Genomic DNA, 24,393 nt, shown 5'->3' with positions numbered 1-24,393 from the left:
CGCATTTGATAACGGGGCCTTGCCTCTCAGCTTCTTCCTGGATTTTGTTCTCTATTCCGATAGCTCTATTGATTTGAGATGACTATGTGAATATTAAATTCGGAGGGATGTGAGCTAGGCAAATATTATATTATTCGGGTTTCATTCAATATATTTCGCTGTCTTTATTCACTAAACATCGCTCATAGCTTTCACTATTAATTTTATTAAATTCTATTCAAAACTTAAACATATTTATTTATGTTTTAAAATGCCTTTAGGATTAATATTATATTTTAAAATGCCTTTATCACTGTATTTATAATAAGTATGTATTAATGTTTAAAATGCCCTTTTTGGATCTATTTATTTTAATATGCCCGTTAGGATAGCCCACTTACAATTACTGCATCTGTAATGTGAATTATAATGTTACGGCATCTTAAATTTTTTTTAAAAGGCCTGTCAGAATTTCCACCACAAATTTCAATTTAAAATTGTTATATTACTAATGTTCGTGCATCTTAATAAGTACAAATTGTACCAATTAATTTAACAAAAAATGTGAACATAAACGTTCGTGTGTTCTATGGCAAATTATCCACAAATCTTATGTTAAAAGTGAAAAGACCGTTTTCAAATCACTTCTCAGGTGGTATTTTTGAAAAGGTTATTAGCAAGACAGTTAAATTTATTTGAAAGCCGTATCCAAAGACCATGTATGCCTGTATGGCGCTTAGAAAAGAGCCGTCTACCTGAGAGAGGCCTATGAAAAATGCGAAACAACATATTAACGATCCTTACATAATCGAGAAATATGATCAAATTATACTCTTTCACGAGATGGGTTATTTTTAATCATATGGGCCCTTTTAGCAGAAATATTAATAGCCCAGTGTCATAAGGACGTCACTCTTAAACCCAAGGGCAAAAATTTAAAGATACTCAATTTTTTCATGCTTTTAGGGGTTAGTTTTTGGGCCGCTTGTTTATAGACCGTGCGAAATTGTTAAGTGTTTGTCGCAGCAAAGCTATTAGAAGGATTTTTGCATATTTATTTGTCAATCTATCACGATGCGGGGTCAGTGGGTAGAAACAGTAACGTCTAGAGCGTTTACGCCCTTAACGGGGTAGGGTGGAAATCGATACGCAGTCTGAAGAGTCCGTTCCATATCCATTAAAAGATTTTCTTCATTCCGTTGGCTTGAAAGCTTTTTACTTGGCCCTCCTCTCGCCCTTTAATGTCACTTTTATATCTTTGACGTTTTCGCAAAATTTACTCTGTCGACTTGTGTTTTAATTAAGAACGAAACGACGAGACAATTCCGCAACATCATTAAGGCGAATTTCAGTGACGTTTCTTAAAGGATTTTTGTAAGATATACAGGACGAGTACAGTGCAACTATTTTAAAAGGGCTAGTAAATCCCGATATTATACTATAACTTATAGATAAAGAAACGTCTTTTTTCTTTAGCATTTTTCGAAATAAGTCCAAAATAACCGAGTTATTTTACTTTGAAAATAAAAAAAAAATGGTTTAAATATTGAGAAACACTATTTTTTTCTGAGCTTTCGTTCTTTTAAATTTAATCTCCAGTCTAGGGTGCCATATTATCAATGTATTATGTTTTTTAACTAATAATTAAAAACATATTTTTTCACATGCAGCATTAAAAGCGATCAACTCAGTAACTATTTCAAGCAAATTCGAAGTTGGTCAGATACCTGGAGAAGCTGAATACTTAAATTAGTTTAAGATAATAAAGTCCTCCTACTCTGGGTGCCAACACACCAAGGGATAGAAAGCAATGAAAAAGCAAACGATACATCTAGAAAAGGAACGAACACGCCACTAACTGGACCAGAACCGTTCTGCCTCCCAAGTGGAAACCTACTTAAAAGCGGATCTCAAGGACCTGGAAGATTGTATCCGTAACTTGAAATGGGAATCCTCCAGCAGTGAGACTCAAAGAAATTTCTAAGAACTTACATCAAAGATTTTTCTCGACCTAAGTACTACCAGAACAAACTTCGGATTTTCACGGGGTTTTTAACAGGACACTGTCTCCTTAACAAACACCTCAGTAGATTGAAGCTAAGAAACAACGGCGAATGCACATTCTGTGAGGAAAATGGGGCAGTGTAAAATTCCCCCCTCCCATACCACCCCTAAAAATGTTTTCACACTTATTTAGGATTCACCGTATATATTTGGAGTAGGTTGGAATAAAAAATTCGACTCCCTAGTTGACATATAAACGAAACAAAAAATCTATGCGGTATTTGTATTAAAAAGGACTAATGTACTGGTGGGCTATAAATTATATCTTCGCCTGTGCTTCTACACCTAGAATAAATATTAAGAATTTAAGGATCCCCGGTTCGATCACTGACAGGTACAAAATCAAAATGTCGTTTGTCACAGGTTTCGTCGCTGCAGGGGCGCCGGGCACCCTCTTTTAAAGTCAAATTTCGTAAGGTGCCTCTTCTGATATGCCGACATACAAAGAGGCCGACTGTTGGATGCGAATTTAGTTTTAATTTTTTCAAATTTGTAACGCTTGCTCGATTTCTTTTTTTTTCGGAAATTTTTAGATATCACCTACGATGGTTCCAATTTATTTTTTAACTGACAACAGTATCATATTGATAAACATTATTATATTTTTATTAGTTATTTGAATCCAATTAAAATGTTTTTATAAAAATGTTCATCGTGGAACAAAAGCAAGTATTAGAATTTACTTTACAAATCATATTTAAAAAATCAAACCGCAATCTTTTTGTATTAATCTTTGACATCCTTTTTTGATTGATTATGGTATAGAATAGTAATAGGCAAAGTAGACGAAACAAAGAATTCTCTTCATCTCTGAGAGTGAAGTATTCAAGTAAATAATACTTGACACTGGCGTCAAGTGCTAAAGTAAGAAATATCTTATTTCTTGGTTCGTGGTATTTATGAGATTTAAAATGCGTGAACACATAGAGAGAGTATTATCATTATTGTAAATAAGATATTGAAATTGTGAAGCCAATATATCATTTAAATTATGCACTAACTGTCCAAAAAAATAAGTGTATTTAAAAACATTGTTAAAACACAAAAAAAACTATGCTAAAAAGTGATACTAGATAATATTACCATGATATTAAATATATCTGGGATAACAAAATACCCAGACTCGATAAAACATAAAAATGCATTGAAACTGATGAATGTAGCTGAAGTGAAGCTACTCAAGCTTAGATCCTTAACACCGGTTGTAGTTCACAAACAATGGCCAAATAGCCATATGTAATTTTAAGCAATTACCAAATATCATTGCCTAAAATTACATATGGTAATTAATACCTGGACTAAAATTATTTAATCTACAGTTATTGCCTTAATATTATTTAGTGTCTATTTGTGGCCTACCAGCAGTGTAATGTTCAGTCAGAAGTTAGTAGTAGTAGATTCAAGAAGAGTGGGATAAAATGGGTGTCTATATAAAGAGACAATTTTACTAGAAGGAATTTTGTTGATAGTATACTGATGAAGCAGTCAGGAGAACGGCCACAAAACGATGGTTAGCCAACAAATCTCTAGGATTGTGGAGAAATCCAGGGCATAGACAAGTGAAAACTTTCATTGTAGAACATTCGCCAAAATACACGGCAAACAAAGACAACCAAAGCTGTAGAGGGTCTACAAACAGGATATTATAAGCTGAATAGGCATCTAAAGCATTTTATTATATATCTTATTTAACCTAGCAAATATGCGATTCTCGGTAATAGACAATGATAGGTCATTGACAGAGAGCTATATGGAGGATTCATCTACAAGTTGCTAGACTTTTTGAAAACGACAGGACCGGAGAATATAACCTAAGAATCAGAAGAGGACCAGAATAGATCTGGAAAGGTCGAAGTGGACCAGGCCTTTAGTTACCTCGAAGATTCTAATCTATTTTATCATCAGAGATAAAATTGAAGGAAATGGAGGTCCAGGCAGAAGACAGAGGTCGTGGTTCGGATCAGGGAATGGACTGGAATGAATGTGTAAACATTCGTCAGAAGAACTGATTAAATAAAAATAGTCAATGATTAGGTTATTGACAGAGAGCTACATAAAGGGTTCAGACTCCTTTTTGACTTTGAAAATGATGGAAGGCTGGAAAATGTAACTTAAGTATCAGAAAAGAACAACAATAGATTTGGAAAGGTCGCAGTGGATCACGCCGATAGCCACTTCGAAGAATCTAATCTAATACTGATGAAGAAAATGAAGAGGTTGTAACCAGAAGTAATTCTGGAACGAGAGAGCGGCAAGCGGCCGCGAAATACGGACCTGGTAAAGAGCGAACACCTTCGACCGGTGGTAATATGCAGCAGTATGCAGCAATACGCAGCCTGTGAAGGAATCTCAATTAGAATTTCGAGATGGGATCTCGTCTAAGTAAAACGGGCGAGCGCGGACGAGAGCGACCATCCGTCCGTCCGTCTCTTGGTCGGTCCTTCGGGGGCGGTATGGGGTCCCCGAGGTCGAGGCCGGGCGGTGGCAAGTGACAGGCACGCAGGTCTGCCGTTCCGCCTTTCGTGGCGGCCAGCGCGGCTGAATTAGTCTGCGGCAACCGTAAAGCGAACTCCGAAACCTTTACCTGGCCGATGCTCGACGCCGCTCCGGACGATATGCCGAGGGGACTTGGGACGAGTCCGCGAACTCACCTACACGCAAAGAAATATCACTCACTAGCGTTGCACCGTTTAGACTTCTTCCCCAGGTGCCTACGAATTCTGCTCGTCTTTCGGCTGTTCTGACGAGTGATTGCATATTCATTCCAGTCCATTCTCAGATGTTCCTCGCCCACCACCCCTGTCTTCGGCATAAACTTCCATTTCCAGGGCCTATTTTACCATAAGGCCCGGGCCTTGGGCCCGGTGGTCTGGGGGGCCCGTTAAAGGTTGTAAAATATTCATAATTTTTGAATTTTATCAGAAAAGAGGGCCCGGATTTTTGCTTGGACCTTAGGGCCCGACCAGATGAAAAATAGACTCTGAGTACATGCATATTATTTCGTATATTTTTCATTTTATTGATTTTATGCAAAGCACTGTTCATTAAAATGTTGTGTCCTATGTTATAGGGCTTGCTCCACTATACAATTTTCTGTCTCACAACGTACATGCAGGGCCTATTTTACCATAAGGCCCGGGCCTTGGGCCCGGTGGTCTGGGGGCCCGTTAAAGGTTGTAAAATATTCATAATTTTTGAATTTTATCGGAAAAGAGGGCCCGAATTTTTGCTTGGGCCTTAGGGCCCGACCAGATGAAAAATAGGCCCTGTCCATTTCATTCAATTTTACCTTTGATAATAAATTATATTAGATTCTTCAGTGGCTATCAGCCTGATCCACTGCGACCCTTTTAGATCTATTGTGTGGTCCTCTTCTGATCCTTAGGTTACATTCTCCAGTCCAAACTTTTCAAAAAGTCTACCAACTTGAAGACTGAATCCCCCATATAGCTCTCTGTCAATGACCTATCATTGTCGCACCGACATGAAATGTATTCTATGTTGACTGAACCTACACCCATTAGCTTTAGATGCCTATTCAGCTTACAATGTCTTGTTAGTAGACCCACTACAGCTTGGACTGACTTTGTGTCTTTGCTTGTCGGGTCTGCCGTGAATATTGGCGAATGTTCTACAATGAACCTTTTCGCATGTCTCTCTCCTGATGAATTTCTCCACCATTCTGGAGATTTCTTTTGATGATAGAGTAGGGTTACCAGATGAAAACTTGTCCACCCCGGACAAGCCTTCCCAAAAATCCGGACGTCATAATTTTTAGCGATATAAGAGCCAAAAATACTATAATGTTTTATTAGGAGTAAAAATGATACTTTTTGTGGCGAGGATGTACGTTTGACAGTACAAGCGAGGCACCAAAAGTCATTTTTACTCTGAATAGAATATGCTATTTTTTTATCAAACGCCACAAATAATTTTTTAAACAATTTCAAACTTCCCAAATAATTTAGTGTGCGCAAATGATTAGGCGTAAAAGTGCTTTACTTTTATGCCTAGGCGTTAAAATGATTTGAAATCAATCACTTTGTAAAAATTAACACTTTTGTGACGTCTGAAAAAAAATGCATTTATAACTTTCAAAACTTGAAACTTACGAAGTAAAACAATGAATTTACACTGCTGAATTTATCGACGATTTTTTAAGTAACTAAATTTATTAAAACTAATATATTATTTTGCATTATTGCGACATGGAACATTAAAATCCGGACGCTTATGAAAAATCCGCCCGGACCCAACCGGATGTAATAAAAATCCGGACATGTCCGGATTAATCCGGACGTCTGATAACCCTATGATAAAGCATCCGAAGAAATAACCACATTTCAAAGGCTTCGATTTTCCTCATTGTATTCACTTTCAGAGTTCAGGATTCCATATTATATAAAAGCACAGAGTAGGTGTAACACGTGACCATAAAATTTAAACTAATCTTTTTTTGACACACAAGCACAGAACAACAGTTGGACAACAAATCTCTAGAATCGTCGAAACATTCGCAACCATCAGAGTTAGACAGACTACAAACTAATATTTATATAATAGTTCCAAAATTGCATTTGGAAGCATTGCAAGCTCAATACGCATTTAAAGATGATAGGATTAGACAGATAGTAAGATATAGATAGATAGAAGTTAATAAACTTTCTGAAAAGGATACATTTAGAGAATACGTAATCAGAGCTCAGAGGGCCAAAATAGATCTGAAAAGGTAACAGTGGAATACGCCAACTGTCACCTCAAAAATTATACTCTAACCTCAAACTTTTTATAAGGCTCATGATCTTTTGGTGTCTATATGTTGTGGTTTCCAAAAGCCTTCAGCGGATTGAAGACTGTTATTAAGTGAATGATATCCAGTCAAGAGGGGATTTTTAGGTGCCTTAAGTAATTTCTGTTCAGAATGACAAGCATCTTAATATTCCAGGGTCTTTGATCTGGGATATTTTTTCCAGAGTTCTAAGTTTCAGATGATCAGATATCTTATTTTTCTCCGTGTAGGTAACGTATGTGAGAGCAGGGACTTATTGTCTCTCTTCGAACGCTTTCATATGGCCGAATCGTTGCCGCAGACGTCATTAACAACTCCGCCGAACGACGAGATGCTTTATAACGAGAACGTTTCGAACGGGGAATGAAATTATCAGGGCAACACACACACACACACACACACAACCGGCTTGCTTGGCTCTCTTTGGCTGCCGATCGAGTCGCTTCGATTCAAAAGGAAAATAATAGAACATCCGATATTTAGAAAATACGACCCTTCTTTTTTCCTTCGTAGTTCCTTTTTCTTTCAAAGACATAACCGTGTTCGATCATATCAAGCTGTTTTAAGGAGTTGAGCTTGTAGGTCTTCAAACCCTAAACTAACATGATATTTGGCAATTTATATAGTAAAATTGATAAAATTGGTGAATAGTGTATAAAAACATAAACATATTAGTTATCTCTGATTACGGAATCTGAAGAAAATATTCACATATGGTTCACAAAATCACCAGAATGGTTAGAAGATCTAGAAACGAAAATGTATTCTCTTATCTTTCAGACAGAACAGTATCAGCATCATACATACATTTCTTCATTAAGATACAGATTTAACAGATTTTTGGTTTATGCATTAATTTTCTTTGCAAATTCCAAACTGAGATTTTGCTAACTCTGCTACTCTTCCACTTCTCCATCTTCCAGTGGATAACATACCAAGAATGTACAACTATGAGAAACACCTCACTGCAGTATTGAATAATAAAAAGGATTGGAAGAGAGAAACGTTTACTCAGCAGGTATCATACCACATGGTGCTATACTGATGCTTCCGGTAAGAAACGAAAAGGGTTAGAAGGCAATGAAAAAGCAAACGATCTAGCTAGAAAAGGAGTCAACACTCCACTAGCTGGAGCAGAACTATTCTGCTTCCCAAGTGGAAACCAACCTAAAACGGAACTCAAGAACTCGAAAAAATCCAACGGTAACCTGGAATGGGAAAATTTCTCAGGACTTAAGACCGAGAAAAATCAAAGATTTTTCTTGATTTAAGTAAGAACAATCTTCGGAGTTTCACGCGGTTTTTAACAGGACACATCTCCTCAACAAACACCTCAGTAGATTGAAGCTAAGAAACAACGGCGAATGCAGATTCTGTGGGGAAAATGGGGAACCACCAGAACACCTCATCACTGAGTTGAGTGCGCCGAGACGGCAAATATTCGTGCCAAGAACTTTGGTACGACTGATATCGGAGACGGAAAACTAACCAAACCAAACCATCTCAGATACTGGCTTTTGTCAAAGCCTTGAGACTATATGACGAGTTATAACTCATGAAAGGAGGGCACAATAGATCTGTAAGGTGGCGGTGATTAACCTCCCTCCCATACATTCTACATTCTAATTATTCTGCTAGCTTAAAGTTATTAGCTATAAATGTTTTATCAGAATGTGCCACAGGTTAACAACAAACTTTTGGTATAATACTTTGAAAAAACCCTGTATAAGACGGGTTCCCTTTAGACGCCTTGTTGTTTTCTCTTATAAAATATACAATAAGAGATGACCAAGCAGTATACAGACAATTAAGGAGGCTGATGACTAAGTATTGGGTCCTAGCTATCAGATCGCTTCTTAAGTAAGTCCTACACCGTTCTGTTTGTCCCAGATATGGAAGAATAACGCCACAAGTATTTCTTAAACGAAGATTTATCTCTTTTGCGGGGAATTATTAGCTAGAAATGAATTCATATTAATAACGAATGTTTTCAATTTATTTTACGCTTCAATTTGTTTATTTTTGTTAATTTGTTGTATGTTTAATTTCGCACTCGCAAATGTGGCGTTAACTAATTATTTTTATTTTAATTTGATTTTGCTCAACTACAATTAATAGATTGTTTATTTATAGAAAATATTGCTTCATTGGAATTTACCGGTATTAAAATACAAAACATTTTCTTGTAACGATTAAGACCTACTGCATCTAACCGTGTGACTTATGTAACCACTATGTGGCATTAACTCATAAAAAACACCTTTAACTTTTTTAGCTGAAAAGGGCAGTCTATGGGTTGCGGTTGGCAAGAGCCTTCAACAGATTTAAGACAATTAAACAAACTATGAATATAAAACATCTAATTCAAGCATGAAATCGCATTTTAATTAGATTTCGTTTAAAGGGTACTTCTTTCATCTCTCGACTATGGCTGCGGTTAGGCCTTAACAACTCTGGACCATTATCATTTTATGCCTTATTAACTCTAGATACTTGTTACAAACGTAACAAGATATTTTATACATCTTGATTTATTCATCCCTTTAAAAATGTAAAGGGAATTATTAACCCTCGATGTTTTTTCGATTCAGTTATGGGAAGGATTTTTGCTTAAATTAAACTAGGTATACAGCTGTGTGGGACAAAAATTGAAAATATATTTTAAAGTACGGTCCTGAATAACGCCGTAGCGGTCCACGGCGGACAGAATTTAAGTATATATCTTTGGGTTATATAAAAATAATTACTAGAATGACGGACATTTTTAAAATGGTCCTCTCCGTAACGAAGCTTTGTGTGTCTCCTATTAAGTTCCTGCGGGCCTAGGCTATGCGTAGTATTTAATGTGACACTGACGACGAGAATGAATTTTAAAACAAGTCATTATGGCTTGTTCACAGGTTATAAAAAAACTAGTCGATAAATTTTCTTGGGGGCCTATTAAATGTCACCGAAAACTCTTTGTACCTGTTACAGGGGACTTTTCAGTTTTAGAAATCAAAGTGTCACGCAACGCCAGTTCTTAGAAAACGAGCCGCTTTTATAATGATTGTTAAATATTTAGCCAATGTCTTTTTTAACAAGTTAGCCGGCCCTTTTCATTATGACTACAATTTTCTGTCTGTGTTTCGTATAAAAGCTCTAAGCACGAACGTGATTTTTTTACCTCTTTTTCTTCTAAATCAGAACGCTTTCTTTAAAACGGCCCTTTCTTGAAAATTCTAGAGAATTAGAAAATTATTATATAGCAAGGGCATTTTATTAAAATAAATTTAATTATATAAATAATTATTTTTTATATACTTTCAGAAAATTTATTTTGTCAGAACACTCAAACATGTACACCCTTCATATCTTTATATATCCTCATTAAATTTTCTATAAGTGCTGAAAGTTTCAAAATTTTTCTTCATGTTTACTGTTTTTCTAAAAATTTTGAAAAATTGCCAATTTTTGAGCAATTTTTCGGCTTTTTTCTTAATATAGGGTCATTAAAATTGGCGATTTTGGTCCAAGTCACCGATTTTAATAAAACTTCTGAATGTTACTAATTAGAAGGGGTAGAAATCGAAAATATAGTCCGTTTTGGCTTTATAATTACGGTTTTACATTTAAGCATAGTTTTAAACATCATCAAAAATCGTTCAGGAACAAGGGTGGAAAAACTCATTTTTTAGAAAACGACAGAACTAAAGATTAAGCGTTTATATATATATATATATATATATATATATATATATATATATATATATATATATATATATATATATATATATATATATATATATATATATATATATATATATATATATATATATATATATATATATATATATATATATATATATATATATATATATATATTATAAAAGCACATAAAATTTACTACAAATCATGAAATTTTCATAATTTTATCGCAATGTTTACAAGCACCTTGAAAATAGGTAAAAATGGCCAAAAATCAGTCATGAAAATTGGCGCTTTTGGTCAAGTCATCGATTGTAATAAAACTACTGTTATTTACTAATTAGAATGCTTAGAAAACGAAAATATAGGCCATTGTGGCTCTATAATTACAATTTTAGATGTAGGCATAATTTTAACCATCATCAAAAATCGTTTAGAAAACAAGGGTGGAAAAAATCAACAGAGCTAAAGTTTTAAGTGTTTACATATAATAATAGTACATAAAATTTACTATAAATCCTGAAATTTGCATAATTTTATCGCAATGTTTACTATATTTCCAAGTACCTTGAAAATAGGTAAAAAATGGCCTAAAATGGGCAATTTTTCGACATTTTTGAATAAAACTACTGTTATTTAACAATTAGAAGACGTAGAAAACGAAAATATAGGCCATTGTGACCTTACAATTACAGTTTTAGATGTAGGCATAATTTTAACCATCGTCGAAAATCGTTCGAAAACATAGACAAAGTTTTAAATATTGTTCAACATTAATTTAACAGTGTGATTTAAAATATGAAGTTATACTTTTTAAAAGTACTCTGACTTTTAAACACAATAAATAAAATATGTACATCTGGTCCTGATGAATAATCTACACAAATTTCAACTGTAAAAAATGATTCGGCTCATATACAAGAAGTCAAATTGCTTTCTCAGCATTCTTTTTATGTCAACGTGAATGAGACTTAATGAACTATTCGGTAGCAGATTGTCGTCACTAAATCATTCTATCAGAGAGTCAGGCATTGGGTATTCATAGAAAACATATTGTCAAAAAGTAACACTGGATTCCTTATCATTAGGACTAATAATATAAAAGAGAATTTAATATTTTTGTCTGAGAAATGCATAGACTTTAAATGTATCGAAGTGAAAAAATAATGTATAATGAAATTATAAATTTTATAATTTCATTATTTGTAACCAAACGTGTCAAAATTTCTGACAAACATTTCTAACGTAAACTGCCTCCTCTACATGGGTGGTCTATGAGATACCTTACAAAAGAAACTGAAGAATATTAAGATACAGTTCGGCTTTACAACAATCGGCAAGAAATAGAGGCAGACCGTACGTTTGTTTTTTAAATGTAATAAGTCTTAAACTAATCAGTCGTGTAATTTAAGTCCCTTTGTAAGAAAGGCTAGCGCCGGGATTAGCCAGGTAGCCAAAGTCAAGCCGAAGAAATGTCACTGAAGATCAATGCCACCACGTCGAGAATCGCTACTGGAACTAATCATCAACCCATAAGTGCAGTCGAGGAAATTATTTCAATAATTTTACTTTAAAAGCTCTTAAAAATACGTATTTTTTAGTAATAATAATAATGTCTTTATTTCTGACCAACAGATTATACATAGAAGTAAAATTATAGTACGCCGTACCAAAAATAATAATAAGTAAGTAAACTACCGTAGATCGAAAAAAACGGCGTCAGCGATGGCTATGAAATGAAGATCGCTATCATTTTATATTTAAAATTATATGGGGAATGTCATCGATGTTCATTTCCAAGCCAACTTGACGCCGTTTTTTTGATCATACGGTATTTCAAGTTAACGTCTCTTTTTTTCCTGCTAATATTAATCTGAACGGGGCCTACTTTGTTTACGCGGAATCCAAACTGCGGTCCCCGGCCTTATCATCAGTATTAATTTCTAAAATATTTTCAACAATTTTGAAGTATTTTCCTAAAAGCCCAAGAGCAATTGTGTAGCAAAATCTAATATATTTTTATGTCTAAAGTTCTATTGTAACCATCATATCCTAACGGTATATTGATATCGGTGTACCTAATATTAAATTTTAATATACTGAAAGTACATTGAAGAAAATTTTTTGGTTATAGATAATTAATTTATTTATCATAAAAGATTGACCAAAACGATTTGCATTGTCATATTAATAAAATCATTAGCTATATAAATGGCGTACCTAATTATCTTACGTAAAAAAACTTTGGGTATCTCAAGAATATTATTTAATAGTTTGGCTTTATGTATCAGAAATTTATGAAATTTTTGATATGTTTTAGGGTTTTAGCAGAAAGTTTTTAATGTAAATTTTATATTTAGGCGTGAAGTGGACCATATAATGAAATGAATTATTCCCTAAATACCGCTAAAATGGGTCTCGGCTTTACCATCCTTAATTAAAACAGAAGAACTAAAATAAAAGGAAAGACTTAATTGCCTATTGTAGAAAATTGCCGTCCGGCAGATGATTTTTATTGTGATTTTATCGCCATTTAATTATTCAGATAAAAATCGTCAGTCAAATGACCGTAAGCAGTACAATATTTTTCGTCGTAGTGACATCTGGTTAATTTCGCTTTTGGATTATAAGATTATTTTTAGAAAAGTTAATTATTTCCGATGAAAGATACACACCTGAAAAGTTCGACAAATCCGTTAAATTTTAAAAATACATTCGCAATCGCCACACTGATTTCTACGGCGTACATCTAGTGAATTTATTTCCAATCAATGACCCAAGTTTTTAAAAATTACAGCAGTTTTTTTTTATTTAAAATTCGGCATACTTTTTAGAAAAAAAATATTTTTATTAGTCAGTCAATTTAATTTTAATTTTAATCAGCTTACTGCTAGGTAACCAGACTCTATTTAGTTAATAATTTAATACACAAAAATAATTTTAATAGGAAAAATATCATCGGCTTTATAAAGAAAAGCGTATCTCGATTTTTGGCAATTTCGAGATATCAACTTCATACCCAATGGATCATTTTTTAGCATGGAAAATTGGCTGTATTTCAATATTATACCGTATCAATTTTCTATTCATTTAAAAAATTGCCCTATGCTAAATACTAAAATTAATAAATATTTAGAATTTTTAATTTGCTTTCCTTATAAGTTGCGAAAATCGAGATACGCCTTTTCGTCATAAAGCTGACGATATATATTTTTTTCAATTAAAATTTTTTTTTTGCATAATTTGTCAACATAGGATACCCTGAATTTAAATTAAATTAAAAAAATCTTCGGCGATGTTTTGACCATCGATACTATTTTTCTTACAGTTCTAAGAACATACAAAAATGTCCAAAACGATAAGTTTTCGACATTTTTTCATGCATATACTCATGAAAATTATTAATTTTGGTCACAAGTCACCGTTTTATATAAAATTACTGTTATTAAATTATTTTAAGGTGTAGAATTCGAAAATATATAGGCTTTTTTAGAGCTCGCTATGTAGACAAATTGTATAATGAAGTAGACAAAATTTTATCTATCATTAAAAAATTCTCCATGATCAAGAGTCGGAAAACTAATTTTTTTTATTAAGCCCAAGCATTCAAGCCCCTATATGTTTACATACATATTCTAAATTTACATAAAATTTTCTACAAGTTCTGAAAATTTCAGAATATTGAAAGCATCTCATTTTCCATTTTCATAAAAATTGCCGATTTTTTAAATATGTAGATTTTGATAAAACTGTGGATATTTAATATTTTTTCTAGCCTTTATTTTTATATCAGTTAATTTTTAGCCAAAATTTATAATAATATTTCAGTAGTTAGATAAAATTTTCTAAGAAATTCTGCTATGCAAATTGAGTCCTGCTTAATGAAAAATTAACATTTTTCCACCAGAGCACGCCTAATAAATAAGCATCAGAAATGCAAATTGATATCAATTAAAGGCGAAACGCCAGCAGGAGTAGCTGTATAGCTGGCGTTTGGGCCACAGAGTATACCGTACTATAGAGACGGTCCTGCTGGTCTGAGGGGCGCAGAGTGTCCCTGCGAAGGGGTATCGTCACCTACACTTGGCGTCCACCTTTTGTCAACCCCCCCTTCGTATCTGGCCCCGCCCCCCTCAGTGCGCACGCTGTGAGTTACCCCCACTTTTGTTACAGCATTGGACAAGTTGGGCCTGCGACATCTCTTCAGTATCAGTGCTCCTGAACCGGTGCATGTGAATGCTGCGTTCGACACAGCTAGTTTAATTCTGTACGGATGTCAAGCGTTACCGATCCGACTCAAGATTCTTCTCGATCGATTGTTTACTGTGCTCCAAAAGGACCAAGTGATTCGAGTGTTGCATGGATTTGGCTGGACCATCGAAGATTACGCTAGAGGATATATTGTGCAGGTAGGACCAGTTCAAAATCAAATTAACGCGCTCGTAACTTTTTTTTCGCTCAATTCCGTCGCGCGTTAAATAGAGAAAAAAATTAATAAAAAATAACACAAAATTAATACCGCAGCCTCTAGTTAAACCATTACAAATTTCAATTTATTTTCTCGGTCTCATCCAATCAGTAACGTGATAGTACAAAAAATTCTGGACATGTTTATTTCATACCTATTGTCACATCATTTTTATTTTCCCCTATGTTAATGCCTTTTTAATTACGGAATTTTGTGTTGGTTTATTTAAACAGTTATTTAGCGATTAGCGGCTGGACCCAGTCGTTAGCGCCGTGAATATTTTTGTGTTTGGTAGATTAATGATGTCCTTTATGCATATGGGCCCGCAATAAACGCATCGTAGAAACAATTACTTGGCACGAATGCGTTTGAAGCCCTTATTAATATGTAAGCCTTTTTAGACGGTGATTTCGTGCAGTGAAAGAATCACAGACAGTCAAATTACACAGTGTTTTGCATATCATTTTCGCGAGAGCCAATAATTTGTGGCTTGCTATAATCCCAAAAAGCGGCAGTTTGTTTTTTCTGACCATTTTTCCCTTATTAATAGCCCTCTCTCGATTCTAATAGTTGCTTTTGGTCGCTTCGGAATTCCATAATTAGATATTGGACGTTATTTAATTATAACGCGACCCAAACAATTTAAAAATATTATTAACCGGCATTTCTCTTATTTTTAATTAAAAAAAACTAAATCTAATAAAAATTTTACCCATTTTTTTATATTAATAACTTCAACTAAGATCGAGTTCCTAATAGAAAGAAGAAAAGAATATCGATGGCGGACCTTTAAATTTTTACTTTAACAGTTTTAACTAAAATAAATACTTCTGTACTCATCAAAACAATAATATATAGTAATCACAACACATATTTTTTTCTATTAATAATTTAGTTTTTCGTCAAATAACTTTCTCCTCATTTCTGGTCGTTTTCTTGGCTCTAAATTTCGCTCTTTAACAACTAAACAGACACAAAAAGAGAAGACTTTTCGCAAAATCAATAATACCTACAAACACGAAAATATTTAGGATTATCAAAAGAGCAGAAACTCTGTTTAAATTCACAAAGCTGAAAGTTCTCATAATAAATTACTTATTGCCAGGTATAATCCCGAAAAAGACCAATTTTGGTTTATTTTTGTTTATTAATAATCCTTCTTGATTTTAATAGTGTTTCCAACAATATTGAATGTCTTGATATCGATGTTTGCGCGTTTTATATAGAGTCAAGCCTGTAACTTACCAAAAATATACGGACGGGGCTCTAACTTTGTTGTACTTTATGGTCTAAGAAGAATAGTAATCAAAGTGAAACAAATATGTCGTAAAATTATTTAAAAGCATATTGAAAATAATATAAGTAATCCTGGATATCCCGTATATAGGTCTGTAATTTCTTATCTGTGGTTATATTTTTTAATATACTTCTAAATAATTTTACATTTATATTCTTGTTTCATTGATTACTATTCTTCATAGACCATAAAGGATAATCAATGTTTGTCCCAAGAAACATCCAAAAAATGACAGAAAATTAAATTTGTTTGTTAAATAAAATGACAGATACAACTGTCACTGTCTACCAAATAATTTTAATAATATACTTGCACATTGGAAATCTAAATGGATATTTGCTTCCTCTTTTTTATAAGTAATAATCCCATACTAAGTGTTCTATTTCCAAAAAATTATCAAAATAAGTATTTTGTACTCTGATAAAACCGCAAAAAAGACCAATTTTAGTTGTTTTTATTTTTTCTAAATTAACAATGACTTTTGCTGTGAGTTAATAAATACTAGCGTCGTTTTACAAGAGCGCAATGAGCCAATAACTCACCAAGACCATGAACATTAGTGACGGACATTAGCCACGGATCTTTAGCTTGGTTCTTTGGCGTTTAAAGAGGCGTAAAAAGAAGAGTTCTCACTAAAACAAAAATTCCCGCAGACATCAAACCAATCAGGAGTATCGGAAGGAGCAGATTCGGATTCATAAAGCGTGAAATTTTCAAAATAAATAAGTAACCGGCCACTTGGAGCCTCGATCTCAATTCGTACGGCTAAGCACTTCTGTTTTATTTTATTTAGTCACGTCTTTGGGATAAAAAATATCGAAATTTGTTAAAAATTCTCGGAAATCATTTCTGCTATGCCACCGAAAATACACTTACATCCGACGGACAATGAAAAAACGATTATTTGACACCGCCGCCATTTATTCAATAATAATAATAATTTAAACGATCGTAAAGTGAATTTATATAGCCGCAATAAGATTAACTCTATTACAATAATCGCCGTATGCATATATTTATATTTTCACTTGTTTTGTTGCATACATAATATTGTTTCTTATGAATATTATTAATTTGAGAATTCCAGTTACTCTCGAACCCATTCATGAAATACAAGAAAAAACAATCTTTTTTTCTTTTTAAGTATCTTACATTGTAATCAATTGAAATTTTAACAGGTGAAAGAATTATTTTTTTAAATTAAATTTATGTTTTTTATGCGTTGTTATTCATGAAAAAGGTGATATAATTATTATGAATTATTTTTTTCTTCACTAGATTGTTCTTGTAATTATTTATGTTTATTTTCTTTATTTATTTGTGACACTTATTTAGTATTTGTGTGGTCAATAAAATACAATGAGTATACAAAGGTTTTGGATGTTAAAATATTACTTGACAACGGAGCACATGTATATGTAATTTATTTAAATTGATAGGAAGGTTGTTTTTGCTAAAGTTAATTGTAAAAATATACATATTTAATTTAGATAAGGAAATATGATTTTTTTATTCAAAATCAATTCAGTAATGAGTTTTATAAGTTCCTTATCACTATGAAAAACCTAGTGGTGGTATTATTAGATCATTTTTCCAAAAATAACATTTATTTTAAAACAGTACCAAACTGATTTCTCATTTTTAATGTACTTCTCTAATCAAAAATCAATAATAATGAGCTCACGAATTATAAATATTCTCCAAATTTTAAAGACCAACTTTTAAAGTTCATGCAGGTCAGTAAAATTTGATAAACATTTTTCCCGAGACTTTTCATTGCCAAAATCGGTGGTCTGCTGCAGATAATCCATGTTTTTAAACATTAGTTTATCGCAAAATTAACGAACGAAGTGATAAGGTGAGGAAACCATGCAAGAAAAATCGTGGTATAGCACGTGAAATAGTCAGTTTATAAACAAAACCACTGTTTTCTAATTTTGTGAGCTTTGCCACTGTTATAGACTAAACAAAATCAATAACTAATACTAAATAAATTGTGTACTGCCTTATTTAGAAATAATTATTTATTATTTTTATCTTGTTAATATACTACAAAGACTGAAATTTTAAGTGGGTTTCTAAAGTGCATCGATTGTTAGGAGGTCTGAAAACAATCTTTATTATCGAGGACGCATCAGGAGCATCAAAAGCGTCTATTAAATGATGGGGCATTCGAGTTGAAATGGCTGACAGACAGTTGATGCTGTAAGATCTTGTTAACAACCGTCGTTTTAATCTCCGGAGTAGTTCTAATAATTCTATAACGGATTCGGTTGTAATATTTAATCGCTTTTCGAACACCGACAGCGCGGATTCTTCGGAAACTGCAGAAATTATCAGCCTATCTTCAGTCGAATCACTACTAAACCAATTCTTGTTCGCTGCAACATTAGTTTTGCTCTATGGTGTACATTTTTTGAGAAAGTCAATTATGGCTAAAATATTCGACAAAGAAAGAGGGATTATTAATATCACTCTAAATTTGTAAAACGCAATGTTAATAATAGGTACATACACAAATATGATTTTATTTATTTTAAAACTTGAATCTATTTTTGTGTTAAACGAAAAAAATAAATAATTTTTTGATATCATTTAAATTTAGCACTAGTGTTTTTTAGTATTTATAATACCGTTTTTTACGGTTTAAGTACAACGTATTTTTTTCTAAAAAGAGAAATAATCTATCAAAAAATAAGGAGTCTGGAAATTATGAATAAGGGTCGAGGTTATCCATCACAAAATGATTTTTTTTGAAAAACTGATTAAATAAATAAGAAAAGAAATTAAAATAATCAAAGAGTTTCCTTTGATAAATTGTGTTTTAGTTCTAAACAAATTTTACTAAGAAATACTATCAGTGATAAATAATTTCTACGTTATGTACCAATATTACATAAAATTGGTGAATATCTCCTTGGTTGTTACAATATTCCATTTCGAAATTCATAATAGCATAATACGATTTTTTTTATTTAATACTAGGGTGTTATATTGTAAATATAATTAATAATTTTTTTTCCACATTTTTTGGGTTACCTTAGAACAATATTTTGTTGCCATTAAGAAGTAAGTAAACATGTTTGAAAGCAAATATGTTGGGAGCGCATGTAAACCGATGTACAATAAGCAGACGCGGCCAACGAATGTCATATATAAATAGTATAGTTTGATTATGTTCTTGTTATAGAAGCCTATGCTTGTTTGATGTAGATTAAAGTTTGAGAAGGGCAGGTGACTATCACTCCGTTTATTTATAATCGAACAGGAGACAGTCTGCAGACTTCGTCTCTAAACAGAGCGCGTTGGCGGTATCGAATCGAGAGTATATTTTTATACGTTGAGTTTGTAAAATATACAGTCTACGTCGACCTTCTCTTTGAATTTCCAGATAAATTTTGCCGTTCCGCCAAACGATTTTTATGTTGGAAACTTGCTTTTAGACCAACAGACGCATGACTACTACCTATATATAGCTAAATACAAACAGCGATCGATTAATTATATATATTTTTGTCATTTTGTATGAATATTTTGGTTTGTGTGGATTATCAAACTCTTTTCGAAGCTATAGACGATTTACTGATGCAGACTGTTTTTTGCAGGAGTCACACGGCAGCACTCTGGACCGATGGAGCATCTGTAATCCCGAGGAGGAGCCTCTGGTCCTCCAACAATTTCTCAGGTTCGGAGAAACCAGAGCCATAACGCAACAACTCCTTCTGGCGCAACAGGCACTTCAGGACCGCACCCTGGAGCGTCTGGAGCGTCGACACTCGCCGCACCCACGGGCGATGTCCCCTAGTCGCCGACCATCGCCTCCCACCGCACCGCCATCTGTCTTCCACTCGCCGGCCCATGCTATGTCACCCCATCAGAAACATCCTTTGAGCTTTCTTAAAATGCCTCCTGTTTCAGCAGGGCCCATGAATTCCTCGTCTCCGCCGAACAACATCAACAACAACCCGCTGAATCGGCTTCAGAGCATGCAGCCGTTTGATTACGGCAAGTTGGGAGCTGCAGGACTGCCGACTTTTCCTAGCCGCGTCAGTCCTGACATGGTGCGACGGCGGACTTCCGAAAACGAATGCACTGGACTAAATTTAAGCATATCAACTTCGTTACCTAACTGCTTGCCACCACATCATCCGACATCTGCAGCTGCCATGGCATCAGCAAACGCTTTAGCTGCAAGCTTGGTTTCCTCATTTCCTTCACTAATGCCCACGAGGATGTCCACGGGTAGTCGATCTCCATCGAACGCTGACATATTTATTGGCAATAATAACAGTGAAGAGGATGATGATGCAGATGAGAATTCTCATAGTGCACTGAACCTGAGTCGAGATAGAGACGCGATGAAGACGCCTAAACAACCTCGGATACTTCCGCCTAGAAAACCGTCTACATCGACAAAAGGCAATGGGGGTCTCCTGGTTTACCTCTTAACTTAGGGACTCAGTTTATTAACCCAGCGACAGGGAAGAAAAGGGTGCAGTGCAATGTTTGCTTAAAAAACTTTTGCGATAAAGGTGCATTGAAGATTCATTTCTCAGCGGTACATCTTAGAGAAATGCACAAGTGTACAGTGGAAGGATGTAACATGATGTTTAGTTCTCGCAGATCTAGAAATCGGCACAGCGCCAACCCGAATCCCAAGTTACATTCCCCGCATTTGAGAAGAAAAATATCACCGCACGACGGGCGCAGCGCACAATCTCATCCGATGCTCATTCCTCCACAAACTGGACTACCTTTACCAGCTGCTGCTGCGGCAGCTCTAAACCCATTACCATTCAGCCCGTTTTCTTTATTAACACCTACTCCCGATATGAAATATCATCAGTTAGCCACAATGGATTTTAAAGCTAAATTAGATTTATCTATGCAAAGAAGTATGGAAGAGAGTAAAAACATAATTAGAGATTGCGGTGTCTTAGCTTTAACAACATCCAATCAACAGCAATCTGAAGAAGAGGAGGATGAAGAGGAAGGTATTGTAGTTGTTGGAGGTGATGAAGATGACGATATTCCTCAAGATAGGACTCTTCCTATGGAAATAGAACCAGTAAAGATAGAAGTAAAAGAGTCAGTGAAGACAGAACCTGAGCCAGTAAATTTACAGCCAACCATCGAACCGGAACCGTCTAAGGAGATATTTGAATCAGTCAGAGAAAAACAGGAGCCAGTGAATAGTCCTCCGGTTTGCTTTCCACCAGTGTCAGATCAGCCGGAAGACTTCAGTATGCCCAGTAAGAAGCAGAAAATGTCTATATCCGACGCAGACGAAGAGGTAACAAGTAATGTCGATAGTAACGAAGATTCTTTAAGTGTAGTAGATAATCATAGTTTAAAAGACGAACTGAATAGTGTACAAACAAATAAACGAAAGCGGAAGAGCCAGAATCCAACCCGATGCACAGTACCTGTTATGATGGAAGATCCAACAAGCGACGGGGATTCCTCGAGCGATGTGTTTGCGGAACGCCTAGCAGAATCAACTAGGAGACTAGAAGTGGAATCCAAAATCGAACCGAAAAAAGAAATAAAGACGGAGAGCAGGTGCGAGTCGCCTCTAGACCTAGGCAAGCACAGTCCCGATGTGAACGCCAACGAACCCGAAAAAAACATCAGCAATGAAATAAAAACGTCACTGGCCCCCCTTTTTTCCATCGACAAATTAAAAAAAGAAAAGCTTTTTCACGATTCTGAAGCAGCTGAAGAAAACGACGACCGTCCAGCGAGTTCCGTGGAAAGTAACAAAAGCGACGAGTCATTTGATTCATCCAATGCTCTTAGACAGTTAGAAAGTCTATCTCACGGTCATTTTAGCGATTGGATGTCAAAGGGATTTCACCTAGGACTCGGAGGACCTGGAGCGCAGTTTCCTCACGTGGGGTTTATGGTTGGAACAGGCCCTCCAAGCCCTGCTCGCTCCCAAGCCTCTTCAGCTGGTAGCAGTAACGGAGGCGAATCTCCTGATGAAAACAGCCAAAATCAGTTTTTTGGGCATTTCGAAAACGGTCATTTTATAAGCACTATGGATGTTCCTATAGATAAAGATAATCCACGACGTTGTACGGCTTGCGGGAAGATTTTCCAAAACCATTTTGGAGTAAAGACGCATTATCAAAACGTTCATTTGAAACTGATGCATAAATGTAACGTTGACGGATGCAATGCGGCCTTTCCTTCGAAAAGGAGTAGAGATAGGCACAGTGCTAACTTAAATTTACACAGAAAACTGCTTTCGACGTCTTCGGATAAAGGTGGGTCTGGATTATCTCCGTTTCCCGGGTTTCCCAGCCCTGCTTCACATAGCGAATTCTTCAGGCTTTGCGCGGAGGAGGCGTTCAAAAATCACCATCTTCCTTCGAACTTAGACCAGCTAATGTTAAACGGGGACCGACCTCCTAACCCACCTTTATTGCTACCGCCTCCTCTAGGAGTTTTACCATTTCCTTTAGGAAGTTTTCCACCGTTTGGCCAGTTTAACGGTTCCGCCATGAGGAGAGAACGATCTTCCACTTCTAGCTCTCCAGTTTCTTCATCGCCGCCTCCGTCAAATCATCCACCCAACTCGCTGAAATACGTTCACTGTGTTGAAGAGGACCTCCCTACGTTAGACAAAGAAGGAAAGCTTCCTTGTAGATTCTGTCGAATATCGTTTGGGGCACCGTCTCAGCTCAAAGAGCATTGCGAAAAGAACCATTTGTCGGAAATGTTCAAATGCACCATAATAGGTTGTCCGAAGGTTTTTGCTTCAAAAACGAGAAGGAACATTCACTCAGAGAACGAATCTTTCCATATAAATTTGTTGAAAAAGGAGTCAGAGGTCTCGTGACCTTTAAATAATGGCCTAGATTTAAGGACTGTACCTCTATGGTGGTGATCGATCTTCAAAGTATTTTTATCAACTGTTAAATTCCTTTGTGATTTTAGAATAATTTAGTTTTATTAGTTTTATTTTTCAAAGCCAGTTGTTTTTTTATTTATTAATTACTCTTGTACAAAATAATTTCCTATATATATTATATATATAAAAATTTTAGACGTGTATAAAATTTTACATTAGCCAGTCATGGAAAAATACTCATTTTTGTAAATATATACAGTAGTTTTTAGCGATCTCTAATAGTAAGTCGTGATTAAATATTGCTGTTCATGTTAAACGGTTATATATTGCTCATTTTTATTACCACGAAATCAGTTTGTAGCAATTCTATATTCAGATCATGTTTAAAAGAAAAAAAAGTAACTTTAAACACTGTGTGTTCGCTTGTAGAAAATGAAATACTACGTTACCTATAATAAAGGATTGTTATCCGTATATCTTACTGTGAAATTTTTGATCAATATTAAAACATGTATATTTAAATGTGCAATAACTTTGTATATAAGCTATCTCGTCTGTATGTGTATAGATGTAAATAACTTCGTCTAAAAATATAGAATAATGTCCTTAAGGTATACGAACAATAAAACAGTCCAAAATTCAGTTTTACCAATAGCATTCATTTTTGTTCGGGGGGTTTTCTCATTCAAAATTATTTTAAATTATTTTCTCGTTTGTTATTATGCATCAGAAACACTTTTTAAATGTTTTTGTTATTGCACCCTCTTATGTACAGAAGTATGTATTGCCTCTGGGCATAATAAAATATAGCTGTCGTATAAAATTGAACTTGTATTTTTATTTCACTCCATTTCCCTTATATTTTTATATAAATAGTAAATTCATAATCGAAGTCGCCTTGAAAATGAATTTTAATTTTATATATTATCAAAATTTACAATAATAATTATTATTTAACAATAGCAGTAAAGAGTGTAATTTTTTCCAGATAATAACATTGTAAGCCTTTAATAATAATTGTGATAGTTAATTTGTTAATTCAAATTTCAAATCTCACTTCATTAAATCTTTTTTTGTACTTTTAAGTAATTAATTAGAACATAAATTTTCTTCTAGTATAATTTGATTTTTGTTTGAATGAGATTAATACAGAATTTTGAGAAAGGGTATAATTTTTAAATTTAGTGTTTTCTAATAAAATTTCTTATATCTATCGTCTTTATAGATGATGACTGATGACAGTTCATATTTAT

The 24,393-nt window shown here is 34.4% G+C and overlaps 1 protein-coding gene across 1 annotated transcript in view; it reads left to right on the top strand.

Annotated features, from left to right (window-relative positions):
* LOC115882260 overlaps window positions 1-23,962 on the top strand; it is a 141,344-nt gene extending 117,382 nt beyond the window's left edge. The window contains 3 exon segments of the mRNA XM_030900202.1: window positions 14,693-14,928; window positions 19,890-20,691; window positions 20,694-23,962. Of these exon segments, the coding sequence (XP_030756062.1) occupies window positions 14,693-14,928; window positions 19,890-20,691; window positions 20,694-23,128 (3,473 nt within the window). The 3' untranslated portion in view covers window positions 23,129-23,962.
* Window positions 23,963-24,393: the final 431 nt, after the last annotated feature.

This window comes from Sitophilus oryzae, unplaced genomic scaffold, assembly GCF_002938485.1.
Source record: "Sitophilus oryzae breed Bouriz unplaced genomic scaffold, Soryzae_2.0 scaffold_177_pilon_pilon, whole genome shotgun sequence".
NCBI classification, from domain to species: Eukaryota; Metazoa; Arthropoda; class Insecta; order Coleoptera; family Curculionidae; genus Sitophilus; species Sitophilus oryzae.
This window is presented reverse-complemented; position numbering and strand designations above follow the sequence as displayed.